The sequence below is a fragment of the Diplotaxodon limnothrissa genome, linkage group LG9, assembly GCF_057381915.1.
Source record: "Diplotaxodon limnothrissa isolate DT_005_m linkage group LG9, D_limnothrissa_male_GT1.1, whole genome shotgun sequence".
NCBI classification, from domain to species: Eukaryota; Metazoa; Chordata; class Actinopteri; order Cichliformes; family Cichlidae; genus Diplotaxodon; species Diplotaxodon limnothrissa.
The window spans coordinates 18,109,835-18,128,809 of NC_140604.1; the positions used below are offsets into that span (position 1 = coordinate 18,109,835).

Here is an 18,975-nt window from a genome sequence, read left to right on the forward strand (position 1 = left end):
AAAAGAAAAAGAAAGAGGAAAAACTGTTATTTTTATTTCACAATTTCTAGAAATTGACTTTTGCAACTATATGGCAGACATATAATAAAAAATAAAACGTACACATAAAGAAAAGGTGAGTGAAAAAGAAAGCAATTTTCGCACTGCAATGCCAGATCAATCTGAAGGATAGACGCCATTTAAATAGGGTCAAATTGATAGGAGTCCATTCATTTAATTAAATAATTCATGTTTTCATGAACAGTAGGTAGTAAAGTTTTTCAACAGTGATAAGGAATTCAAGATTATTATATTGCCATGCATTCACCAGAAAACAAAAGAAAGCTCCTTAAACGTTTTTGTGTCCACAGGTTAGCTTAGTCAATACCTCAGGAAAATATGGCATTTTTGGAATCAACGTAATGAAAAACACAAACACACATGTTTCATCAGTACAGTCTTTGTAAACAGTCACATAGGACAGTGCTTTACAGCAAGTGCATTTGTTAACTTGTTTGTGTGCTTTTGGATTTATGGCAGCAACAAGGTGGATTAAAGTTGTTTTCCCTGGTGGTCCAATTTTAAAGGCAGAGTGATGTTATACTCAACAGTCTCCACAAGGTGGGCAGTGCTTCTAAGTAATGCAGTCTGTTCACAGTTTAATGGTCCACAACACTCAAACGCATCCTGAGACAACATCTCTCAGTCCACCGGGGCAGCTGACCGCTGTGGCTACCGTGCCGTGACCATCCACAGGCCCAGCGCCACGTTGGCCGCCAGCAGGGCACTGCCTGCCAGGAGCAGGAAGAAACCAATCAGCTCACGCTTCTGACGGTCTATTACCACACTGGCCAGCGTGGCCTCCAGCAGGGCGTTCAGCATCCACTGACCATCGAGAGCAAAGCACGGCACAGAGTTGACTACTGCTAATGCGCCAGAGAGGGACACCACGTATCTGCGAGGAAGGGCAGCTCAGGAAAACAAACACAGTAACAGGCAATTATTTAAGTGTCAGTTTAAGCAGCGAGCAATGGAAGCAGAGAAAGTTTACTTCTGTCTGCTGGACAGCTAGCAAACAGTAGCAGTCCATTCTTTACAGTTAGCTCAAAAACTCCAATTTGGTTAATTGTCTGAAAGAAATATTCTCTCCTGTTGAGACAGCTCCCAGTTTGGGCTCAGGACACAGACACACTCTCTACCTTAAACTTTCCATTTTGGTAAATTCCCTTCAGTAGGCCCTGAACAGTCCCATAGTTATGCTACTATAAGCTCTGGCTGTTGATGATAAACAGATGATGAACAAAAAAGTTGCCCTTTGCCACGACGCTCTACTTTACACTTCCCAAAGGCATACCATTAGTACTTTCCCCTTTGTGGTTTCTCATTATTCCTCTTTACTTTCCCTTAATTCCTCAACCAGTTGCAGTGGCCTCCATGAGGTTGATTCTGCCAGAACTCTTCCTGTGAAACAGGAGTTCTTGACCATCACCAACTGCTTGTTCACAGGTTGTGATTGTTGGACATTTCTATCTATATTGTAAGGCTGGGTACTCCAACTCCAGTCCTCGAGAGCTACTGTCCTGTAGCTTTTAGATTCATGCTTGTTCCAGGACATCTGAATCAAATGAATGGCTTGTTACCAGGCCTTTGTCAAACTTGAAGCTGAAGAAGCAATTAAACCATTTGATAGGGCTGTGTCGGAGCAGGGATGCATCTAAAAGCTGCAGGACAGCAGCTCTTGAGGACTGGAGTTGGAGAGGGGAATTAAACTATTAATTAAAGATTAATGAGATACGTTTTTACATTGCATCTTCTTAACATCTGTCATTTAATTCAGCCAAAGCATATCACATCAGTGAGAACCAGTAGAAACAGCATTATCTAGAATATACTCTCAATTAGTTGTTACTTTGGAGTGTCTGTCCATAAAAAAAATAAAGGGATCCACCATGACGTTACTCAGTGGTTTGTGCAGTCTGGTGTTTGAACTCTCAAACTAATCATTATGGCCGTTGCCATGTTGGCTTTTTGAAACAGTACATCGCAAAGTCAATCTGACTGTGAATCTGAAGGGCACTGCACACTCTTGTCGAACACAAGAAAGAAAAAGGAAATAAAATATACTGTATTCTTTATCTTCCTTTTTGACATTAATGGGAACATAACTCGAAAAACGAACAAGATGCTGGATTTGACATGACCTAAAACTAGCAAGTCAGTCAGAAATAAACCCATAAACCCAACAGGGATGTGTTTAAGGACAGCACAGATCAAGTGTGGAAAAGGCTCCCCCTCCCCAAATGCATGTTAGTACAATTGAACGTCTGACCAAAGGAATCACCCTCTGGCTTTTTATCATTATGAATGAATGTTTAAGGCATGTCTGCATTGACTTCACCTTTTAGAAACCAAAGACGCATTCATCCTTTATATACAGAATTTTTTCCATAATTGAATTAGCACTGCATGTACACGTGTAAGCAACGGATATAAAACTATAAAACATATAATTAGATTTTAGGGAAAAAAATCCTACTGAGGAAGAACTGGAAGCTGAAAATGACTAGATGAGCAGGTAGCTGCTCACCAGTAGTAATCAGAAAAGGCGGCACGCTACAATCACCTGGTCAAATATGAGCAGTGCTGGTTTTCAAAAGATCACCATTAAAAACATATCAACGTTGAATCATCCAAAATGCCCCAAGACCAAAGAGCATGCTTTTAACTTTCAAAGCATTACATAACAAGAAGAAACAACTCACCCTACCCTTACAAATAAAAAGGTAAATTCACATTAACGAGATACAGTTTTAGCCTTCACCGTCATCTTAACATAAACTTAATGACCTTAATGAGACCATGTTCTTTTCAGCCCAAATAAAAATCGTTTTCAATCAATCCAAGTACCAATCAGCAGTGCCAAGAGATAACTACTTTGTTAAGTAGTCACAAAGAAAAACAGACCTACAAAAATGTAAAAACGGCTTAAAAAGGGTTGAACTGCAATCAGAAATGTGCACAGCAATGCAATTAAGGGCTGCATTCAGGCAATCTTAAAGTGCATCTGGCCTCTTGACTGTGCTGATTAGATGTTAAAAAGGGGTCTTTTATTCAGAAAAAGACATTTGGAATCAAGTAAGATGAAACTTTTATGCTATATAATCCTAAAAGAGGAAACTGAGAACATGCAACACATGATAAAATGTTGCACTGCATGTTATAATTTAAAGTGACAGAAGAGTAGGGTTCATTCTTCTTACACCCATCCTTGATTATGACTGTAGTCCCTTTAACCTGAAAGGATACTTGCAGAAGGTTTCTAGGAATACAGGAAGGTCCAGGTGGAGGAATCCAAAGCGAGGGACAAAGTTAGTCAGACTCACTGTGGAAATAAGAAAACACAGGATATATAGGTCCTCAGTTTGATCCACTGAACACTTTATGAATCTTAAATATGAGCTGAGAAAACATCCAGGCTCTTCGTGATTACTCCCTCTGCCTTGCCCAGAGTCAGTTCAACATCTACAGAACACTGTAAACACCAATTACTTGCTTATTACAGTAAATGCAGTTGCTTATTACAAGTTTGAAACTGAAAACACAAGATTTAAACAAATGATATGTTCAACAAATGGTTGCTTCAGCTAATTATGTCCTACATTCACAAATGGAGGTGACATAAGTGTACGTACCTGCATACTGCAGGTGTGGCGGATATCCCACGAACAGCATGTGCGTGTTGGGAGGGTGTGTGACACGGATGAAGCGAGTCTGGTTCTCCAGAGAAGGCGTGACGCAAATGCTGGCAGTGTGGGAATGTGCAGCACAGTCGTCATCTGTATGACACACTCGCGTTCCCGTCACCATCTTACGTACTGGCATGCAGGCGTACTGAAGCCACAGGATTACACAAAAAACACAGGAAGTAAAAAACCGATTTTCAGTTACAGCTTTGTTCAGTTACATGCAGCTTTTCTCCATGTTAGCTAGCTTCTGTTTCCGCCATTAACACCCATTCATTTTGGTACGGTGTCTTTTTCCATACAAAGCACGACTGCACAAACACTTTCAGCTTGTATTTCAAAATGTATATCTAATTATTCTTTTCTGTAAATAAGGTTACAAGGTTATGAAAGCGCCCCCATTTGAGACTGGGAGGAGACACTGGCATTGCAGCTTGAATGCGATAATAGAGAGCAGCGCAAAATAGGAGATGATTATTTTTGGTGACTACAACTCAACTCATGACATCCCCTAACACAGACATTTCAGAAATACACCTAGCAGGCACTTTGATAGGTAGAGCAGTTCAGCTACTGGTTAATGCAAATATCTAATTAGCCAATCATATGGCAGAATGGGTAAGAAAGGTGATTTAAGTGTCATGGTTATGGGGTCAGGTGGGCTGGTATGAGTATTTCAAAAACTGCTGATCTACTTGGATTTTCCCACACAACCATCTGTATGACTTTCTGATCTGAAGAAGAGAAAACATCCACTCAGCTGCAGTTCTCTGGGTAAAAATTACATTTTGAGGTCAGAGAAGAATGGCCAGTGTGTTTTGATCTATAGAAAAGGCAACAGTAACTCAAATAAATACTTAATAGAACCAAGGTATGCAGAAGAGCATACCTTGAAGCACATGGGCAGAAGACCACACGGAGTCCTATTCTTGTCTGCTAGAATTTGCACAGGCTGACCAAAATTGGAGAACAGAAGATTGGAAAAGATAGCTCGGTTTGTTCCGCTTAGATGTCTGCTACGTGTATTTTGTTTGTTTTTTTGTAAGCGGAATTTAATTTTTTAGCAAATACAAACAGAAAGTATTCAATCATAATTTTCTTATTGTGAGCAAACAGCCAGACTCAGAGGCTATCCTTCACACTGCAGGCCTTGAAGCCAAATTTGTTTGAATACTGAAAAACCTTTATTAATTTTATTAAGTCCCTTTACAGCAAGCAACATCTTACCCTTTAGGCAACATTGCAAGTGTCAGGCAAGATTATGTAACAATAAAACAGTACTGATAATTGACAGCTGTCATTGGGGGACACTTCTAACTCACCAGAATTTATGAAATAAATGTATCAGAATTCAAACTTTAATTGTTGGTGTTCATTTCCTCCAGATGGGGGTTTGGAAAATGCCCCACAGCCACAAGAACATCAACAAAACCTTAATTTATACAACAGTAACAACATAAGTAGAGATGACAGGGAAGGGGCTTTCCTACACAGAGATTTTTGCGACCTCCACCCAAAGAGGTTTTAGCCACAAGTGGTTGGGGTTTCATTTAACTCTGTCATTGGGCGAGAGGCGGGATACACCCTGGACAGGTCGCCAGTCTGTCACAGGGCTAACACACAGGGACAGACAACCATTCATGCTCACATTCTCTCGCACTTGCACACCTAGTGGCAATTTGGATTATCCAATTAACCTATCCCCACAAACTGCATGTCTTTGGACAGTGGGAGGAAGCCAGAGTACCCGGAGAGAACCCACACAAACACGGGGAGAACATGCAAACTCCAAACAGAAAGACCCCGGCCTGATGGTGGAATTGAACTCAGGACCTTGTTGCTGTGCGGCAACAGTGCTAACCACCGTGCCGCCACTGTGTTACTGTACACATTCAGGATAATTTACTGTAGAGGTAAGCAGACAAGACAAGAATAAGCCTTAACCGCTGCTGTGTTGCCAACATTTGGTGGCACATCAGCCCAGACAGAGCTGTGGGTGGTGACAGGCAAGAAAAAAAAACAGAAAAATTTCAATCTCATTGTCCCAATAGGGGTCATAAAACCAGCTCTCTCATGTAAAGCAGCCCTCGAATGCAGATGCTCAAGCTCTGTCACTCTGGGGCAAAACCAATCAGATTTGGGTCACTTCAGCATGTAAGGTTGACACAGAGTAATCTTCAATCGCAAGAACAAAACGTAACAGAAGTGGCATAAAAACCCACAGAAGAACTGTGGCTACTCAAGAAAATAAGGCGATAAGAAGAACTGGTGATTTAGACAAAGTGTGCTCACACCAAATGCTAATAGAAATCCTAACTTTACTCGAACAGTGTCAAACTTTTTTCACAGCACCGCAGCTGAAAACTCATGGAAAGTCACACATGGAAATAAAAGGGAAGTGAACAAAGGAAGTAATATAAATATCCGCGACTGTCTAAAAGGTTTTGAGACCTGTTTGTATGACTAACCAGCCACAAAAAGCCCCCACATCTGTCAGTGAGTGTGTGTCACCTCTCTCTCTCTGCTGCTCCTGCCCTGTGATTTAATGTAAGAGAAGCAGAGGTCGGTCAGGCTGTTGTTGCTGCAGCAGTCCATCGTTCCATCCAGACGCTTGAAAGCTACAGGGGGGAGAGAAACAAATGGAAAATATAGCACAACTCTGAAAAGAATCTTAAAAATAGATGTTCTGTTAGTAGGTGGACTCGAAATGGATGATTAGATAAAAATAACACAATATCACACCATTTATTCGATGACTAAAAAGTCTTCTGGACTCCTTAAAAGGTCATTGGCTTAACTCTGCATAGTAAAAAGCACATTAATCTGGTGTGCTTCAGGCGAAAAACCCCAAAGACTCTGTTCTGCATATCTAATATGACAATAATTACTAATGCCAGAGTAAGAAGAGTATCATAAGCAAAATCCCCAGTGATAACTTGTTTCAGCTTATTTTCGATAACCATCCAAGACACAGACTTTGAAAGACAAAGGACAAATAAAATGACATAAATGTCTGATCTCTAAGCTGTTATGTCAATAAAAAAATTTAGGACTATAATAGAAAATTAACATTAAGGGCATCTGCTCCTAAATCACTTGAGTAAATTCTAGACCACAGAGAAGCAGCAGGAGCTAGGATTGGCCAGCTGTTACACAATTACCTCCCACATGAGTTGACACTTGGCCAATCGGAGCTCCTGTTGCTGCTCTGTAACTGTGACCCCGTTTAATATTTAAGTGGCCCACTGTAGTGATGACAAAACAAGGTCAATTAATGTTTAAATCAAGTGATTAATAAAGTAGTTTAATAGCTGCCTTTTGAAAGACGTTAATTTATGATGCTATTACGATTTAATACAGTCAAGTCTCCAGGTAGAGGTACTCAGCTGGCTCTTTATTGGAGGCGTACATACAAAACTATGAAATAATACGGCTTTCTTATGTCTTGATAGAGCAAGTCCGGTGGCCTTGCTGAACAAATTCCTCACCCACCTCGTCCATGAGCCCAGCTGGGCTGCAGGCTGGCGACAGGGACGCAGTATCCCGTCTGTGGTGTGTGAGCGAGGTGAGACAGGCAGCTGGTCCAGTCCTCCACTCCCCTGACGGGACAGTCTTCCAGGCCTGTCACTATGTCCCCAACTGACAGACCCCTGGGACCGTCAGCTGCAGAGCTCTGGACCAAATACACACGCAGACATAAATCTTGATTTAAATGGGCAAAAGGTCACACAAGTGAAATCTGATGGCTTCAGTCCTGCAAGCTTGCAATAGTTGGGAAACTCTGACAAATACAATAAGCTCTTGAGCAACAGTCACCAACTGTGGCTACACTGCTGCAGCATAAATACATTAATGAAATAATAAATGATTAAGTCATAAAATTTAAAAAAGTATTTACCGTGGATTTAAGTGGGGAGGATGAGCTCATAAGTCACATAGCCTAAGGAAAGAAATCTAGTGGTAATGTAGCTGATACTATTGTGCTGTTTGTCAGATGGCAACGGGGCTGGTTATTATCTCCTTTGGAGTCTGGTCAAACACCTCGCTTCATCAGTATCAGCGACACACAGGAACTAGTGACGTTCTGGGTGGTTTTAGTCACCCACTGCAGGGTATTCCTGTTCTGACCGTACAAAGCGTACATTCCAGACTGCAGAGCTTCCAGTTAGTCTTCTACTCCCCCTCTGTGGATGTTTACAAGAACTTAACACATGAATTTAGCCTGGTTTTGCTTTTTCTGACCCTTCTTTCCTGGTTGGAGATTAGTGATAGTCAGTATTCTGGTCATTGTTCAAGTATTTTAAATGCTGCTACACTGATGAGCAGATAAAGCACCCTACATGGATTTTTAAAGTGGATTAAATGAACTAATAAAGGGACACTAGCAGTGGTAAAGAACATATAAAGAGCATAGACTCCAACTACAGACTTGGCTATAACTATATTTTACTTAACTATTTACTACAGGGGATTATGTATTGTTGCCCGAACCACCTCAGCTGGCTCCTTTCGGTGTGGAGGAGCAGCGGCTCTACTCTGAGCCCCTCCTGGATGGCCGAACTTCTCACCCTATCTCTAAGGGAGAGGCCAGCCACCCTTTGGACGAAGCTCATTTCCGCCGCTTGTATCCGCAATCTCGTTCTTTCGGTCACTACCCACAGCTTGTGGCCATAGGTGAGGGTAGGGATCGACCAGTAAATTGAGAGCTTCGCTTTTACACTCTGCTCCCTCTTCCCCACGACGGACCGGTGCAGCGTCCGCATCACTGCAGCCGCTGCACAAATCCGTCTGTCGATCTCTGGCTCCCTTCTCCCATCACTCGCGAACAAGACCCCGAGGTACTTGAACTCCTCCACGTGGGGCAGGAACTCCTCCCCGACCCGGAGTGGGCATTCCACCCTTTTCCAGCTGAGAACCATGGCCTCAGATTTGGAGGTGCTGATCCTCATTCCCGCTGCTTCACACTCTGCTGCGAACCGTTCCAGTGCGAGCTGGAGGCCCTCACCCGATGAAGCCAACAGAACCACATCATCCGCGAAAAGCAGAGATGAGATTCTGAGGCCACCGAAGAGAAAGCCCTCCGCCACTTGGCTGCACCTAGAAATCCTGTCCATAAAAATTATGAACAGAACCGGAGACAAAGGGCAGCCCTGGCGGAGCCCATCACCCACCGAAACGAGTCTGACTTATTGCTGGCAATGCGAACCAAGCTCTTGCAACGGTTGTATAGGGATCGAATGGCCCGTAGCAATGGGCCAGACACCCCATACTCCCACAGCACCTCCAGGACACCCCGAGGGACACGGTCGAATGCCTTCTCCAAGTCCACAAAACACATGTAGACTGGTTGGGCAAACTCCCATGCACCCTCAAGTATCCTTGAGAGGACAAAGAGCTGGTCCAGTGTTACGCGACCAGGACAAAAAACGCATTGTTCCTCCTGTATCCGAGGTTCGACCAGCGGACGAACTCTCCTTTCCAGCACCTTGGCATAGGTTTTCCCAGGGAGGCTGAGGAGTGTGAACCCCCTGTAGTTGGAACACACCCTCCAGCCCCCCCTTCTTAAAGATGGGGACCACCACCCCGGTCTGCCAGTCCAGGGGTACTGCCCCTGATTTCCATTTCCAGGTGACATTCCATGTCCCAATTGCCAGTCTTGGCAGCCGGGGATCAGTCCGCCAGGGCCTCCGCTCCTGGCCGCCGCCCGGCACACAATGCACCCGACCCCTATGGCGCCTCCTGCGGGTGGTGGGCCCGCGGGAGGATGGGCCCATGTCCCCTTTTCGGGCTGTGCCCAGCCGGGCCCCATGGACTAAGGCCCGGCCACCAGACGCTCGCCCTTGGGCACACTCCCCGGGCCTGGCTCCAGAGCAAGACCCCGGTAACCCTATCCCGGGCAGGGTAAACTTTTCCCTCGATGTTTTCTTCATAAGGGTCTTCTGAATCGCTCTTTGTCTGGTCCCTCACCCAGGACCAATTTGCCATGGGAGACCCTACCAGGGGGCAAAAGCCCCCAGACAACATAGCCCCTGGAATCCCTGGGACACACAAACCCCTCCACCACGATAAGGTAGCAATTCACGGAGAATTTTTTAAACATATATAAAGGCTCAATTACCCAAAAATAACATTATTGATGATAATATTATTAGTAGTAATATTATTAAGCTGTTCACCTGATGTACCTCACCTCCACAGGTAAACAGAGGTGTGTTTTGTAGCCTTTCTCATCTTAAATCAACAATCCTCATCATCATCGATTGTAATCTGGCTGATGATGTAATAGCATTATGCAGCATTAAAGCAGTGGTTTATTTCAGTGTTTATTTGATTAATTTATGACAATGACATTCCCACCTCAGACAGAAAATGAAACATTCAGCGGGTTTGTTGCTCACAGGCTTCACATCAGTTCAGTTTGGGACAGAGGCAGGGCAGCTTTCTGCTAAGCTCAGCTAAAATTAATTCATGTAGAGGAACGACAAGTAACTTTATGGAAAATGGATTTTCTATCACGTCGACCTACCCCTTTACCTGATATGTGAAACTGAGGCACTGACCTGCACAACCTCTGTGACCAGCGCTCCAGCTCCGGTGGCGTACATGGGAAACAGGAGGAGAGGCAACAGGAAGAGAAAGGCCAACGCTGCCAAACACAGAACAAAGTTGTGCCACACACCTGGAAAGAGAAGACAAAAAATATTTTTTTGTTTTTCCTCATTTTTATCTTCATTTCAGTTGTGTAGTTTTGCTTTTAAAACTTTGGGTTTAAAAAGCAAATCTTATCTTATCTTATCTTAATCCCGTTAAAAACAATATTGTCAACAACAAGTCGATCTATAGATGGAGATGTTCATTTCAGTTCTGTGCTGCTGTGGTTTTTCTTCACCCAACAAGCCATCAGCTAGCAACACAGCTAACATAGCACAGAGGAAGCTAACAGTAGGATATTGGCATTTTGGAGGCATTTTACACCAATAGCTGCTGTTTCCACTTACATAAAAAACTTCTGCAAACATACAAACTGTGATCAAAGTAAGCAGACATGGCTGAAAAGATGAGACAACTATGCTCACTATCATTTACTTTCACTCGTCATGTTCGAGTCTTTACACGTGAAGCTAGTAGGGGTTGGTGTAACACCTGTCAGTAAGCTTTTATTACACTTATGTTAACATAAAATGTTGTTGTCACCGCAATTAAATATGATTCCACTGCAGCTGTCTCCTGTCAGCTGCACACCTGCTGCAGTTTGCGGCCTCATGACTCTCACTTTGATCCAAAATAAGATCAGTGAAAATAAATTAGTTGAACAAGACAAATACATTATTTTCCCCCCATTGTATTTCTCCTGGACCTGTCTTCATTTATTATTTCACTGTTTAAGTCGAACTTGATGTTTTTTTTCCATATATCTATCTCTCTCTCTATATATATACACACACACCCAGTAGGGCTGTTCGATATAACGATATATATCGGATGACGATATAAAAACGTCTATCGTTTCATTTTACACTATCCTTTGTTTCGTGGTGTCGCAAAATAAACTCTTTAGGGCATTATTGTTTCATCGTTTTGATGGTCACTGTAGTGGCTATATGAATTTCTTAAAGTTCTCTCTTTCTCTTATATTTTATATAACCACACTACGGACAAGCGCCTGTTTTTATGCGTTGTGGTTAGCAACAACGACGGTAACACCATCGCGTGTCCGCTTGTTTATCTTCCACATAAACCTTTCACAATAAAGCTCAAGATCCTGTTGAGACTTTTCAAAATAAACATGAAACTATACATTTTTAGACATAAGTTGTAACGGCCGCCGTTTGCTTTGTGAGTATTTATTACACGGCGTGCTGCGGGGAAAAGCCTGTTCTAACGTTTGAGTCTAAGGTTTCTTTTTTTGCACCTGTCGGCTCTTTTTTACTTCTCATCCATAAATAATCTGCTCTTTCACGTTATTCTACATCTGTTAAAACACTCGACTCCAGGTACATGACGCGCAGCTGAGATTCACAGAATTTTCAGGAAATGTTACATTTTTGTGATTTATATCGTTATCGGGACGATAGAATTCTTATATCGGGATATGAGATTTTGGTCATATCGCACAGCCCTAATACCCAGTCTTTTTCTCACAGTGAGGCATACAGATTATTAATTTAACAGCGTTATTGATAGGAACTCTGTATTGGCAGACACTTGAAGCCAAAGTCTCCATTTCGAATTGGAAGCGGTGGAAGACAGGTTCTCACATTTTCCAGCCAGCTGCTGCAGTAATTACTCCTTCTAAATCAAATCAAGTGGAAATATGACTGTTAAATTGCCTCGGTGTCTGAACTTTAAATGGCTATAACTACAAGCTCTTGTATTCGTTTTAATTTCTTACCGTGTTATCTTAAAGTATGTAAGTACATAGAAAGGGAAGTTTCTGTTTGTCCAATGGTTCAAAGAAAACTGTAGTGCACCTGCTATTTTCTATGAACAAAAGTTTTAAATATTGAGGTCAGTGTATGCTCAGTTTCAGACTTTTTTTGGGTGGGTGGGGGGGGGGGGGGGGGGGGGGGGGATCTCTTAATTATGTCACTGAGACAGATATCCCATATATGGTCATCACAGCTGTTGCTGAGTGTGCAGATGCCCCACCCACATGCCGTTTGCTGCTACAGCTACACATGTTTCTTTTCCAACTATTTATTTATAAGTGACTTATGTATGTATGTATGTATGTATGTATGTATGTATGTATATATATGTATATATTGTACTATTCTTAGTTAGTGTATTGTCTGTCTTGTCTTAATGTTGGTTTAAAATGGAGCACTGTAACAAAAAATAATTTCCTCCAGGGATCAATAAAGTATTCTGATTCTGATTAAACCCTTCTGTCAATGGCAAAGTAAATTTAAACTGGAGGTTTTGGTTTCACAGCTCATTTCAGACATCTAATCAACTGATAGTATAAAAATAGCGATTATTTGGTCTACTAATGCTGAAATGCCACTCTATCAGGACACAAGATTATAAATACACAAATGGAAATGTGAATAACAGACCACAGTTTTAAAAAACACATAAAATATTGCAAACGTGATGCAATTTCATTTTCCTTACAAAATCACTCTGCACTAAAAAGACTGGCTAACGAGTGTCTCTCTTTGACCTACAAAGGAAGAACTCCAAATATAAGAAGAAATACTAGTATCTTGCTCATGTAGTCTGCACATCACTTTGTGGACAACAATAGTCTTTTCATCCTTCGCATCCTTCAAAAAGCTTAGACTAAAACATCCTTCGTAATGTGAGGATTGTATGGTAAAGTTTTGCTGCTGCTGTAATAACCACCTGCGTGTTTGCCACATATTCTGAATGTAGGATCTCATGCCACAACAGTAACCACGGCTCCCTAAAAATAGCAGTCTATACCATCTTAATTATGCAAGAGAACTAAGCCAGTCTCCCAAAAACCACAGGAGGAAACGTTGCATGGCCTGATGAGGTCAAAGCACTCAACGGTATCACTCAAACATAGTGATGGTGACATAGACAGAGGTAGACTCTGTGGTCAGAGGGAAGTTAAAAACATGGTATTTTGAGGAAAAACCTTTTTGACAAAAAAGGAAAAAAAAAAAGATTTTTAATGTACAGCTGGAAAAAATGCACTACATCTTAAAAAAAGTCAATGTCTGCCCTAGAGGCAAAAAAGAAAAAAGGAAAATCTTCATGCAGTGTATTTCAAATATTGATATATGCAGTAAACAAACTATTAAAGTTTCAGCACCTATCTCTACAGGAATAAATAATAAACATGTTATGTCTGACAACCCCCCTTGCACGCAGGGCAATCTCGGCTGTGGACAGCGAGAGAAAAAAACAATAAACACAGCACGCTATTACGTCACCACCCTCCTAATGGGAAAAGCATCTCTCTCACTTTGTCACGTGAACTGACTGAACATCTCAGTTTTGCATCTGGAGTCCCAACTAGAGCTGGGCGATATATCGAGTTTTTAAAACATATCGATATATTTTTATACGAGATATAAGATGTGACAATATCCTTTATATCGATATAGTCTATGTTACGTTATAATTATAGTTGTGGAGCCGCAAGTTTGCCTCTCTTTCGTCCACTTTTGTCTCTACGCAACGTTACTCCGCCTCGCCTTCACTGAAGACAACTCCCCCTCCTACCCCATCGCTTCACGTGCAGGCAGCGACAAGACGGACACGGCAAATCTCCGTTAACGAGTTACTGCGCATCGCCCCATGCGTGGGGCTGGACGGCGTCAACGTGCTAACGAGCTAACAGCGCTAACCCTAAAATCCTTTCATTCTCTCAAAAGTTGATAGCGCGCCTTATGTATGAATTCTGGTTGTGCTTGGTGGCCGCGAACCGATTTTATGTGGTACACGGCGTTCAGCAATCTGTCAAAAATGTTTGAGTACGACTTTGGTAAGCTACGGAGCTGCACCGCTTGATAGATTGTCGGCGCATTACGGCTACCGAGGAGCTTCGCGGAGTGATACGTACTGTGCATCAACGTAATATTACCGTATTGTGTGTGTATAAGGACCATAAATGGCACCTGTAAGAGACGTGGTTATGAAGCGGATTTCAAACTCCAGGCTATCAGTCACACAGTAAAACTTGGGAACAGAGCAGCTGTGAAATCTGTCTGTCTTTGTTATTACGCTCAGCGTCTTTTAGTTTATATTTTGACTGCACAATTGTGAGCTCTTTGTTTAGCACAAAAACAACCTTGTTTTCTTTTATTTATGGAGCATTATTATTTAATGAATGCTCATAATTTAATTTTGAGTAATTTTTCATGTACATCTGTGCTGTATGTTAATAAAAGTGCCTGTGTGACATCTGGGACACAGCTTTGACTAAGAACTCTTTTTGTTCTTACTTTATGGCTTAAAAAAATATCGAGATATATATCTTATATCGCCATCCAGCTAAAAAATATCGAGATATGAATTTTGGGTCATATCGCCCAGCCCTAGTCCCAACCAAGTTATTTTCTTCTCAGCAAAGCCTGAGGGAATTTTTTTCACTTGATAGGTAAAGACAAAGACTGTTTCACAACAGTTCTTCACTGCCCTCTAAAGGCTGCAAACAGCAAAGGGAAATCCAGCAGTATGAAATTTTGCCAGCTGTACCATAATCTGTATGGAGCTCAGCCTCGACCAGACCAGCGTGACATTTCCAAGGCTGGAAAAATTATTCATAGCATCGCCACACTCTGAATTAAGGTGTGGCTCTGTTTACCTGAGTGGTCTTGTTCTGTTCTACTCTTGCACTTTTACTCCATGTCTTCAATCTATAAAATGTGGAAATGATTAAGTGCAAAAATAAATTTAAAAAATTAATCCAATTTTCATCTTTGACTGAATCATTAAAATTCTCTAATAAAGCGACAAAATATCACAAAGCAGGAAGAATGTCAGAACCTTTTTTTTCCTACATTATATTTTTACCGCAATAACAGGCTTCATTCCCTCATTCTTATAGCTACAACCTTTCTTCATTATATTGAGAAATGCTTTCATTAAGATAGGGTGATTGGGATTTTCCATTAAACTGCCCGACAGAATAATTGCTTCAGAATTGACCAAATACAAGTCAGAAGCAATACAAAGACAATAGAATAAATAATCCTATAACACAACATAAAACATCACATGTAGTACAGTATGCGTGGCCCAGCTCTACATAATGAGTGCATCAACTGTATTCAACTGATAATACCTTCATAATTTTACTAATGTAAGTATTTAAATCTGCTAACTTTTAATACACATTAGCCAGACCTTTGTATTGATAAGGCTATTACACATGTATAGTACTGTGCAGGTTTCACCTTGTTGTCCAAGTTTTTTGGGGGGGTTAGACACTGGCTGCTATTTCCACTCATTTTCAATCCAGTCCTTGTACTGGACCATTTCCAGGAGAATCTTATTTAATAGTTTGTATTTTAAATTTCATAAGCCATTTAACACTGACCTGTGAATAATTCATGCACAAAAAGGCATCTAATTCAAGTGATGAACCCATTCCATTTACACATATTAGACAATTTAGCAAAGAACCCATTTTAAATTGTATCACCTTCAGCCTAGGTGACTCCTAAAGAACTACTAGCTGAAAACTTAGCATCTCTCAGCATTGTGTGAATCATGGTTGATTCCCATACTGTCCAATTCAATTTGAATTCAATTTGATTTATACAGCACCAAATTACAACAACAGTCGCCTCAAGGTGCTTTATATTGTAAGGTAGAACCTACAATAATACATACAAAGAAAAACCCAACAATCATATGACCCCCTAATAGCAAGCACTTTGGCGACAGTGGGAAGGAAAAACTCCCAAAGCCTCATCAGAAATGGTTTCAGTGGAAAGGTGGCTGTGACGAAGGTATTCTTAAGTTAACAAAGAAAAGGTGAGGTCTGCCAAAGTATACAAGAACTGCACTGAAAATCGGCAGCAACAGGTTTAATTAAGTGATGAATCTAAATTCAGAAATTGTTGGTTCAAACTTCAAACTTGTTATCAACATGTGCATGGGGACATAATAGTGAGTATCTGAAGCCATCACTAAAACACGGTGGAGACTCGGTCATAGTTTGGGGCTGCATTTCAGCCAGTGATGTCAGAGATCTTGTCAAAATTGATGAACACAGAAAGAAACCAGCAGATTTTGATCCACCATGCAAAACCATCTGAAAAATCATCTGCCTGGCAGTGCATTATGATGGAGGGAATGCGGTACCTTAGGCCTGAGTAACATAGACCTAGACACCAGTCAACAACGAGGTGGATGAGTGGCTGCTGGAGGTTGGCTTGCTGTCATTGGGTGACACTGGTCACAAACAGGTATACGGTTGCTTGCAGATTGCTGTGGCTTGCACAGAAGATGCTGACTCCTCTGCAAACACTTTACTACAAAGAAGTATTAAAACTAAAGTGCGATACAAACTGCAAACTAAGAACATTTGCCTTCAAATTGAAAGTTTCGCCTCTCTACTGAAAATAACACGTTTAAATAAACTTTTACTTTTAAGGCGAATGGTTGAGAGTAGTTGGCAAGTGTTTGCAGACTAGTCAGCATCTTTCATACAAACTAAAGTTAACCAAAGCAATCTGCTAGCAACCGTATACCTGTTTGTGACCAATTTCACTTAACAGCAGCAGGCAACCTCTAGCAACCACTCATCAAACAGACCTGTGGATACTCCAAGTCTCACTGATTGGCCTCTTGGTGCATGACTGTGGCTTAAAAAAAAAAAAAAATCTATTTCACAGAGATTGCCAGCAACCACTTGCAACTAATTGGGAATACTCACTTTTCCCTAGTAACCAGTGGTTACCAAGCAGTCAACAACCAGACTCTAGGCCTGTATGACCAGGGCCTTAACAAGTCCACATAATCCTTTCATACTTTCTGTAAGGGGGCATGGGTATACATTATCAAAGTGCAAAAGATGCTGCTCTCATAACTTCTGCTTTACAAGAATATTAAGAGCAACACTTACAAGTTGTATGCAGAAAAACTTCTAATGTTAATCTATTATGTTTTGTTTTTTGGTTTTCATTGTGTTAATTTGGAAATCAAGTTCAAGTCTCTGCTTGACGTTTAATTTATGTTTCATATAACAATTCTACTGCAATTCTTACAGCATGGGGATTTTCCAAACTAACTACTTGACTATTTTCTAATGAAACTGCACTTTTCTTCCAAACCAGACCACACACAGAAAATACTCAGGCTTTAAGCAGCTCCCTCTGATGATCTGCGATGGCAGACATCAGTCACATTCATGTGCGAATGACTGCCAGCTTACCATTCAATTCATTAAGCTCTAATTTTCTTAATTGCAGAGTGAAATGATTTGATGCGATGCAGCTGTCTGCTGCTTCGCAATAAACTCCTCAGAGTGACCTTTGCTGGCAAAACAACATGCTTGTAATAATTGTGATTAATAGCTGGAAACACAATCAGGCTGCCGTAAGGAGCTATCAGCACATCTCAGGATAAAAAGTCTTACCGGCACAGAAGATGCGGAGCTGCTGAGCCGGTGATATGAGGTTGAGGTGTGTGGTGAAGAGGTCCACAAATGCACCAGGATAAACTACGAACACAAACATCCCAAATCCATTCACTCGCACTTGCTCCCTGCGTGAGAACAGAAATAAAAAAAAAACAAAGAAACATTAGATTTTAAAGGGAAACAGACTCTATGAGGGGTGTCAAACATACAGCCTGAGGGCCGGAGCAGAAGGAAGATAAAGGAGGTCATCATTTTTGGATTTTTATCATGACCTAGAAGACAAGGAGCCATGCCAAAGCTTTCTTTCAGCTATGATGGAAATATTTCTTTGCAGACTACCAGAAAGTGAAAGAAGCGACAGTGGAATCCCACTCATTTTATTTATTTCAGCCTTGCCATCATGGATCGGATTGATTGGATTGATTCAATACAAATGAAAATATTCCAACAGTACTTGTATTTCTTTATACATACAGCGTAGTATCAAGTGGTTTTACTGGTCTAGCCCTGTCTGACACCCTACAAAGGAACTTGCCCTGAGGCCAGTCTCTACAATTGTATACACAAAACCGGTGAGCTCAGAAGGCAGAGCAGGTCACCTACTAATCAGTTTTGTAGTTTGATCCAGTCTGCATGTCAAAGTATCCATGGGCAATATATTGAACCACAGGTTGCTCTCTGATGTGTTGATTGGAGTGTCATGTGTGTGAAGGCATAGAAAAAAAGTCCTTGTATAAATGGGTGCGAATAAGTGAACAAGGCAAGCTGTATAAAGCACTTTGAGTGCTCAAGTGAAGTAGAAAAGCACTATATAAGACCCAGTCCTTTTACCATTTACCACAAAAGCCCACAACATACAAAAGAACAGCAAATGCACAGAAAACAGTGCACTTCAAGAAAGCACTTACACTGTACTTACAATAACAGCGCAAAATATTGCACTATTCATTAAATTTTCACCTAGAATCAAATGTTCAAGCCAATTTTTGGTCCTTGAATTTAACAGAGGGTAAACTCTCCTGCTAAGAGAGAATCTTTGTTAACAGCTGGTACTCCAACAACTGAAGTGGTGGAAGCTCCTGGGCAACGCTGGGCAGCTTCCAGGTTTTGGGCACAGTGAGGGAAAATCTTCAAAATCCAAGGTATGACAGATACATAAGAAATGGCAGACTTGATTTACGCTCTCAA

General features: G+C 41.4%; 1 protein-coding gene across 1 annotated transcript in view; it reads right to left on the reverse strand.

Annotated features, from left to right (window-relative positions):
• Positions 1–271: 271 nt before the first annotated feature.
• Positions 272–18,975, reverse strand: part of mbtps2 (membrane-bound transcription factor peptidase, site 2) — a 29,119-nt gene continuing 10,415 nt past the window's right edge. The window contains exons 5-11 of the mRNA XM_085362043.1: positions 17,785–17,912; positions 10,283–10,401; positions 7,215–7,395; positions 6,234–6,340; positions 3,672–3,870; positions 3,286–3,361; positions 272–934 (exon numbers count right to left, since the gene is read on the reverse strand). Of these exons, the coding sequence (XP_085218169.1) occupies positions 712–934; positions 3,286–3,361; positions 3,672–3,870; positions 6,234–6,340; positions 7,215–7,395; positions 10,283–10,401; positions 17,785–17,912 (1,033 nt within the window). The 3' untranslated portion in view covers positions 272–711. The remainder of the gene's footprint in view (positions 935–3,285; positions 3,362–3,671; positions 3,871–6,233; positions 6,341–7,214; positions 7,396–10,282; positions 10,402–17,784; positions 17,913–18,975) is intronic.